Genomic DNA, 8,222 nt, shown 5'->3' on the forward strand with positions numbered 1-8,222 from the left:
ACCCTGTGCCTCCTGCCCCGTGTGGGGCCGGGGGGGTACCGAGGCCGGGGCAGGGGTCCCCCGTCTCCGGGGGTGGGGGCGGGGGGAGCGCTCCCGTCTCTCCCAACACTCATGGCTTACACTAGCAGCTTATTGCACGGCGTCCCAGCGGCCCCCCCACCCGCTCCCCCCCGGCCCACAAGGGCAAATCACTCGAGGCACGTGGAAGGCGGCCACCCCCGCACCGGGAGGAGGGCGGTGAAAAGCAGGCAAACCGCCTCTGCCAGCGCCCTGGGGGGGCACGGAGAGCAGAAGCCCCGCAGAGAACCCCAGGCCCCCCACCCGAGACCCCCCTGCCAGGGTACAGCTCAGCAGGGAGAGGGGGAGCCAATAAATAGAGGCAGATTTGCGGGTGCTGGTGGCAGCCCCGTGCGCCCGGGGAAGCCTGGGGCTGGCAGAGGCTCCTGCCCGGCGCGGGGCAGGGCAGGGCGGGATGGCGAGCGGCAGGAGCACCCGTCCTCGGGGAAGGGGCGGTCGGAGGGAGCGCTCTGTCCCCCCAGGGGGGCAGGCGGCTCTGCGAGGGGCTGGCGAAGGTGCTCTCCCCGGGGATGGGCAGGCTAGCTCTCCGAGGCCGTGTGGCACACAGAGTTCTGATCAGCACAAAATCTCTTCAGAGGCGGTGCACTGGAGTCCTCCTCCTCTTCAGTTACCTGCAAGAACCAGAGGTCACGGGCAGCGAGAAGAGCTCAGCATGCCCTCCGAGCCACGCAGACCTAGACAATGCTGTGTGACGCTGTGGGGACACACTGGGCTTCCATCTGTGAAGAACCTCCAGGGGATTGGGAGTGGAAACCCACTTCAGCCCCAGAGTTGGGTAGAATTGTTGCTTCACTGCACCTCCGCATCCCTTTGTCACATGTGAACACCCCAACTGACCCAGGGACAGCTTGGGAAGCTGGGAGGTTTGGGGAGCTCCTGAAGGGCACTTTGGGACTGCAGAGCAAGTCCATCTGTTGAGATGATTCTGCTACAAGGAGCAGCAACAAGAGAGAAAGGGCCAAGCTGGGTCTGTATTTAGACGTGGTTTCAAGCCCCCTTCTCTTACCTGAGTCTCAAGGGGGACTGGCTCTTCCTTTGTGAGAGTGGGAGGCTCGTCTGCAACTTCCGAGGAAGGCAGGGAGGGCTCTGGGGAGAACAGAAGGGTTAACGAAACTGCTGACCCAGGAGCTTGGCGGTGCCCAGCTGAGTGCTGAGCCAGGAGAGGCCTCCAGCAGAAGACACAAGTCTCTGCTGCCCTGTCCACTTCCAGCAGTGCCTCAGTCACCCGCCGGACAAGCAAGGGCTCCAGCAGGGCCTTCCTTGGGCCCAGCCATCATCTCCTCCCTTCCCAGCACAAGCACCCACCTTCCAGCGTCTCCTGCCCCAGTGTGGGTGGCTGTGAGTCATCCGTGCGGAAGTCGGACGTGTGGGCAGGACTCATAGACTCGCTCTGCTGGGGACTGGGGCTGGAGTTGGGGCTGCTGTCCACCTTGAGCTGGTAGACATCTGACAGGGAGCTCTGGTTGCTGTTCTCATCTGCAGAAACAGCACCTAGTGAAGAAGAGCACCTTGACCCAGGGGCACAGGCGGCCGAGGGCAGCAATCAAGAGCCGGGGTCTTAGAGAGAAGGAAGATCACAGTCAGAGGCAGTGAAAGAACAGAGGATTCGCCATCAACTACCAACATAAGCACTGCTGGGCACAGGACTCTCAGCTGGGACACAGCTGGCATCAGAGACACAACTGACCCTTGGGAGAGGGGGTGCTTCTGAGCAGACAGAGAGTGACCCCGGGCTACTCAGAAAGAATGGGCAGAAGGCACAAGGGGCAGTATAAAGTGCAGCGCTGCCAAGTCTCATGTCTGCAGCTTGCGAGTGCCCCAGGCACTCGAAGGAAGGAGAACTCTTGCCCACTTACCAGGGTTTTGTACCTCCTCTGCTTGGGCGACAGCAATCTAACAGCAGGAGCAACACCCAGAACCTGCCTCCGGACGGGGAGGCAACTCTGGCACACACAGTGGCAGCCCCAAACTGCAGACCTACAATGCTAACATCCTCAGCACATCTACTGGAAGTGCCAACACACTCCCCAATTTCCCATGGCTGCCCTGAGAGGTGAGGGGGACACTGGGGACAGATGTACACCCTGCTCCAGCAGTGAGTCCTTGTGTGGCTCCACCACAGAGCCCGGCCTGCTCACAGCTGGCTGCAGTCCTCTGGGATCAAGAGGAAACTCAAGGAGATCCTCTGCCCTTTCATCCTAAGGTCCGTACAAGTCACTGCTGGAAGCAGGGAGCTCAGCTGTAGGCAGCTGCCGGTCTCTCCCCATCACGGACTGCAAAGTGGGGACAGGAATCCCCACTCCTCCAACTCCCCGTGAAACTTCCACAGTAAGATCCCAGCAGCAAATTATTATGATACTTGCTGACAGCAAAAATGAACAGCTTCAGCAGGGACAGTCCAGAATCGGATCAGCACAACCCCATGCTGAACACAAATGCATAAATGTATATTTATGCATAAATAGGCCAGCAACATTCTAGCTTCTCTATGGCTTTAGAGTCCTTCCCCAGCCTGAAGGGGGCTCAGCCAGGCTCACCTTGGAACTCCAGGAGGAGAGAGGAGTTGGCAGAGGTGTCAGCTGGGAAGCCATTGGGTTCTCGAGCATTACTGCTGCTTGATTTGGATTTCTCTTTCTTGAGGAAAGGAAGAAAAGCAGAAACGTGAGGTTAGAGGAGCCCACCCTGACAAGAGGGTGTCCAAAGCGCTTCCCTCTCCCTCTCCTGGGCAGCCCAGAGGGATGTGCTGGTGCAGACTTTTTCCTTTTCCAGCATTTTTCTAACTGAGGGGAAAAACTTCAGCTGTGAAGCGTTCGGAATCGGGAGAGCGGGAGCTGACACCCAGCCAAGAGCAGCACCAAATACCAGCAGGTGCCCTGGGGACTGAGGCGAGAGGGGCCGCAGGGGGCTCAGGGGCAAGGGTTCTCGCAGGGGGAAAGCACAGAGCCAGCGGCAGGCAGGGATCAGCGGGAGATCCCCCCCGCCAGGCTGAGGGGGCAGCCAGCCCGCACCCAAGCACAGCCGGCGCCGGCCCCGGCCCCGGCGGGGAGCCCCGGGAAGCGGCAGATCCCGGAGCCGGGCCGGGAACCGCCGGGGGCGGGGGGCGGCGGCCCGCGCGGTACCCACCTCCTTGCTGTCGGCCACCGGCACCCACTTGAATATCCGCAACGAGGTGTCGCCCACCGTCACCCACTTCTTCTCCCTGCGCGGACAGAGCCGTTACCGGCGCCGGGGCCGGCCCGGGAGAAGCCCCGCCCGCCTGCGAGGCTCCGATTGGCCCAAAGGAACGCCAATCCAGAGCCCCGCCTTCCCCGCCCCCTCACCCCGCATGCCTTGCTGTGATTGGTCGTGCCGCCCGCCGATCGCCAGCGCTTCCGGCACCCCCCAGACTCCCGAGCAGACGGAGCACGCTAATTGGCCGCCGCCTCGCTACACCCGCCCGCTACCCCACGCGGGACGGTGATTGGATACCCGCCGCCGGAGCACGTCCGCCGGCACCCGTGTGGTGCGGTGATTGGCTGCACGCCGGGCAGGCCCCACCCCTCCCCCCCGCGGCCCCGCCTCTCACCATCTGCGGACGCGCTCGATGGCCGCCATCACTTTTTTGATGTCATCCTTAGCGCGGCTGCGGGTCTCGGCGCGCACCGAGCGGCCCGACATGGCGCCCACAGCCCCGGCAGCCCCGGCTCCGCCAGCACCCGCCGCGTCCCTTCGCGCATGCGCGCGTCCCGCCCACGCCCTGCGCGTCCCGCGTCACCGCGTTCGCCACGCCCGGAGGAAGGGCAGGCAGCGGCGCGTACTGCGCCTGCGCAGCTCGCCCCGCCCCCCTGCGGGCACGCAGCCGACGTGAGGGCGGAGCGACGCCGACATCTTGAGTTGGGGCACGGTCCGCTCAGCGCCGGGCGCCACCCGGCCTCCCCCCGCGCAGCGCCGGCGGCTCCTCCGCGAAAGAACCCCCGGCCCCCTCCCCTCCTCTCTCAGCCCAGAGACCCCCACGGCCCTGTCCGAGCAATCACACCCCTGGGTACCGCTGCGAGAGCGGGTCGAAGCCGCTGGAAGGAAACAAGCCCCAGGGTTGCCCCCACCACCCCCAGACAGAGGCAGCCCCGGCTTCCCCTCCCTGCTCTCGGGACACAGGCAAGGAAGGACCCGGCACGGGTTTTATTACAAGTTGTTCAGTGTTATTAAAAAACAACCAATCCCCAAAAGCGGGTGCCTGCGCCCACAGGGCAGGACTAGCGCTTCTTGCCGTAAATGGCAGCCAGCGCTTTGCGGGCGCTGGAGATCTGCTGCTCCAGCCGCTCCTGGGTGGCTTTGTTCCTGGTTTTTTTCAGCATGGCCTCCATCTCCTCCACCACAGCCCGGTGACCAGCAGCGTTGTGGAAGATGCGGATGGCCCGGTCCCCGCAGGACACCAGGTAGTGGCTGTTGGTGTCAAAGGCCAAGTCTGCGATGGGCTGCCCATGCACGGCCAGGAAGCGCTCCTCCTCCTCGCCGCGCCTCGTGTTGTACACCAGGATGTCTGCGCCGCTGGAGATGGCGACGATGCGAGCATCAGGGGACAGGGCAATGCGACATGGCCCCGTCACCTCACACTTCCCCGTCAGGAGCAGGTAGGGATCCTGTTGCTTCTTATATTCCACGTCTGTGTCCCAGAACTTCCATGTCCCATCCTTTGAGATAGTGGTCATCCTGCAGCCGGGAGACAAAGCACAGGTGAGCACAAGAGAACCAGCAGCACCTCTTACCCTTCTCACCCAGAGTCCTCCACAGAGCGAGTGTTCCTTTAGGAAGGGCAAGTGCCCATGTACAGTCCTCATCCTCTCTCCAGAGCTCAGATAGCTGCACCCCCAGGAGGAAATCCATGGGGAATACGCAGGGGGCAGGAGCCGGTCAGGGCTGTGCCTGCCGGGAGAGCTGTGGCACACACCAGGAATGGGGAGCTCACGTGTGCCAGGAGCCAGAGTGAATGACATCAGGCAGTGCTAACACGCACTCACCTCCGCGAGTCGTTAGAGAAGGAGAAGCCGTGTACACTAGCCGTGTGGCCTTTCAACTCAAAAGCCCTGGCCACCTCCCGGAAGTCTCCGTTCTTGCCAAAACACACCTCCCACACCTTCACGTCGGGGGTAAAGCCACAGGATGCCACAAACCTGAGTGAACAAACAAGCAGAGACACAGGGCGTGTCACCCACCATGGGGCCAGCCCCACGCAGAGGGGCACCTATGACAGGGCTCCAGGAAAGCAATCCTACCCAGCCTCCCACTCTTGGGTCAGCTGGAAAAGTTCTCACTTTTCACTGAAACAAGGCTGGTAAGGGGAACGCTGAGAAAGTCCAACGGAGACCAGAACAACTTAGGAATGAGAAACTCTTAAGCCAAAGTAAAAAGCTAACTATTTTTGATCCCCAAATTCACTGAGCCTGGAGCACAGCAAAGTCTTCCTGTAGCAGCAAATTAAGAGACAGAATGGGGAACAAGATTTTCCTGATAAACTAATTTCCCAGTAATAAAGATTTTAATACTATAATTAACAAGTTAGAAATGCTGCTTGCTTTGCATATGCCACTTGCATTGTCCCACCTCTCCTGTCTGAGGCCAATGCTGTTCTCCTCAGCTCTTCAGGAGACGGTTAATGGGAACAGTGTTGCTGAGGCACAGCAGTAACCCACCAAGTGTCTGAGACTACACAGGCAGAAGTCAGCGCTCAGGGGCTACTCTGGGGGGCTGGAACTGCTTTCAGGAATATGGAACCCTCACAAAACTGCACTAAAGTAACAGCTAACTGCCAATGGTCTGAACTGATGATGTCCTCTAGGAAGGAGCAAGGTTCCTGTTTATTCCTGTGGCCTCCCACTCTGTGGCAGGAGCAGCCTGGAATACCTCACCCCCCTCACCTCCCGCAGGGTGACACCGCGGCGTAGGCATTGTTCATCTGGTTAGTGTTAATGCTGGCCAGGACTTCACCCTTCGGGCTCCATATCAGGATAGTAGTGTCACTGGAAGCTGTCATGATAAACTTTCCTGGGGGAAAAAGGCAACGATCAGGATTGCTCCCAGGCCTAATCCTGCCACAGACTAATCCAAGGCCAGGGACTGTCCCTGAGCAGGGCAACATCCCCTTGCACCTGTGGAGTCACAGACCCCAAGAGCTGCACCAAACTTCAAGGAGTGTCAATCTCCAGGGACAGAGCGAAGAGCAGTATCAGAAGCCTTGGCTCCTGGTTGTGCCTTAGTGGACCCTTAGCTTCAGCAGCCGCCAACGATAGGTAGGCACTGAGACCACATGTGTCCATGGCACAGCACCCCTCCGGCCCCACCGCAGAGCTTAGCGCTGAGCTGCAGTAATGCAGCAGACTCCGTTTTCCCCAGTTAAAACACACCTTGAGGTATCTGTAGCTTTCAAGTCATGGATCGTGGGACAGTAACTAACTGTTAGTAGCTACTATTATCCATGATTACTGGTTGTGTCAGCATTTTGGACTCCTATTTGCAATGCTTTCTCGTTCCCTATCTCAGCCCAGACAGGGAGTTGCCTGTTTACCTTCCAGCTCCTTGTTGCACGTTTAAGTTTTCACTTTCACAGCTGAAAAAAGGTCTCAATTAACATTTTCTCTGCTCTCCTATTACAGAACTGAGCTCACATCCACCCACTTCCAACTGCCTGCTGTATGTACCTGTAACATTAATCCATCAAGCCCTTGCCACTAACACATCCCCCCACCCCAGCCTCTGGTTTAGAAGATCCCAGAAGTCCAAGACAGACCATATGAACTCACTAGAGAGATTTTTGGCTGGTTAAAGACAGACTGGTGGGCCAGCAATCCTCTCAATACTGAGACCAGACCTCTTTGCAACAGCATCCCTGAAAATGCAAATTAAGAAACTGTGCATATCGGAGAGCTAGTTCTGTGCTTACAGGACTATCATCTGTCTGAAAACAATCTCTTTCAGTTCATTCAGTAGTAAACAAAGGCTAAAACGTAACAACAAAGAGACAACAGAGCATCAAGTACTGGTGCAAAACGGAAGAATTCCAGCATTTTCAACACAGCAACTCTTGCTTTACAAGGAAATCAAAGTTGATCTTGAGAGCCTCAAGAAGTGAGCAGCTCATTTCCATACCTGTCTCTGCAATTCCTATGTTAATGACAGGAGCCTTGTGCTTCTTTGGGAAGTCCCCAGAAGTTGCAGTGAAGGTGAAGCTGTCATCATCCTTCTTAGTCATTTTATATACACGAATAGTCTCTCCATTTGCCAGCCAAACAATGAATGCCCTGTGGAAGGACAGACACTCTGAACAGTTAAGAAACAGGCTACCTCAGCTCAGCCTAGCTACAACAGGTAAGCTAATAGATCACTCAGTGGCACCTGGGGAAAGGGATACACCGGCAGGTAAATGCTGTGTGTTTTACAAGGGCACCAAGTTCTCTCCCTGCATTAGCTCAACTGCAATGCTGAATGGAAAAGAACAGAATTTGTTACTCCACATCTGGAAACAAGACTCCTTTCTCTCTCTAAAAGAGGCCGCTTCACAAAGTGCCAAGGCATGCCTTTCCACCAACCTTCCCAGCCAGCAAGAGCTTTCTCCCCAACCCCACAGAAAGGCTCAGCTGCTCAACCCAGCTGCAGGGCACCTGTTGGCAAAGACCTTAACAAGCACCTTCCATGGGTGCAGAGAACTGGGCACTAGGATATTTGCCTTCAGAACCACATTAAATTGCCAGCTGCTTTCATGAGAGGCCATGAATCAGCGGTACCGTTAAGACCCTGTGAAAGCTGTCACCTCTCTGCAGCCCAGAGGACACATCACTGAGCCCAACCGAGATTTGGGCTGTGTGACCAGCAGCTATGTCCACAGGACGTCCCAGTCCCTGGGCTGGGGGGGTATGAGGTGCGGGAGGCCTGGCCCTACCGTGAGTCGGGGCTGAGGCAGACAAGCTCTGCATGGTCCAGCCGCACGTTGACACGCAGACAGCGGTGCTCCCGCGCCGTGAAGTCTCGGGTGCTCCACAGCCGGACCGTGCGGTCATCGGCACACGACGCCAGGTACTTGCCGTTGCTGCTGAAGTCCAGGCAGGAGACTGATCCGCTGTGCCCCTACGGAGAGAGCGCGGTCACCGCGGGGGGGAGGCGTGGGGAAGGGG

General features: G+C 58.3%; 2 protein-coding genes across 3 annotated transcripts in view; both read right to left on the minus strand.

Annotated features, from left to right (window-relative positions):
• Positions 1–16: 16 nt before the first annotated feature.
• Positions 17–3,805, minus strand: BCL7B (B-cell CLL/lymphoma 7B). 2 transcript variants are annotated; one of them, XM_014959718.1, is made up of 6 exons: positions 3,644–3,805; positions 3,202–3,277; positions 2,616–2,712; positions 1,384–1,569; positions 1,085–1,164; positions 17–689 (listed from the first exon to the last, which is right to left on the minus strand). In XM_014959718.1, exons 1-6 carry the CDS (start codon positions 3,733–3,735, stop codon positions 597–599), a joined length of 624 nt encoding a protein of 207 aa, XP_014815204.1. In that variant the 5' UTR covers positions 3,736–3,805; the 3' UTR covers positions 17–596. The 2 variants fall into 2 exon arrangements, with proteins under 2 accessions (XP_014815204.1, XP_014815205.1); XM_014959719.1 differs by having other exon boundaries at positions 1,384–1,554; positions 3,644–3,804.
• A 416-nt stretch (positions 3,806–4,221) lies between these two features.
• TBL2 (transducin (beta)-like 2) overlaps positions 4,222–8,222 on the minus strand; it is a 4,719-nt gene continuing 718 nt past the window's right edge. Inside the window, exons 3-7 of the mRNA XM_014959701.1 lie at positions 7,991–8,175; positions 7,201–7,352; positions 5,973–6,099; positions 5,076–5,228; positions 4,222–4,767 (exon numbers count right to left, since the gene is read on the minus strand). Coding sequence (XP_014815187.1) covers positions 4,311–4,767; positions 5,076–5,228; positions 5,973–6,099; positions 7,201–7,352; positions 7,991–8,175 — 1,074 coding nt within the window. The 3' untranslated portion in view covers positions 4,222–4,310. The remainder of the gene's footprint in view (positions 4,768–5,075; positions 5,229–5,972; positions 6,100–7,200; positions 7,353–7,990; positions 8,176–8,222) is intronic.

This window comes from Calidris pugnax, unplaced genomic scaffold (genome assembly GCF_001431845.1).
Source record: "Calidris pugnax isolate Ruff unplaced genomic scaffold, ASM143184v1 scaffold461, whole genome shotgun sequence".
Taxonomy (NCBI): domain Eukaryota; kingdom Metazoa; phylum Chordata; class Aves; order Charadriiformes; family Scolopacidae; genus Calidris; species Calidris pugnax.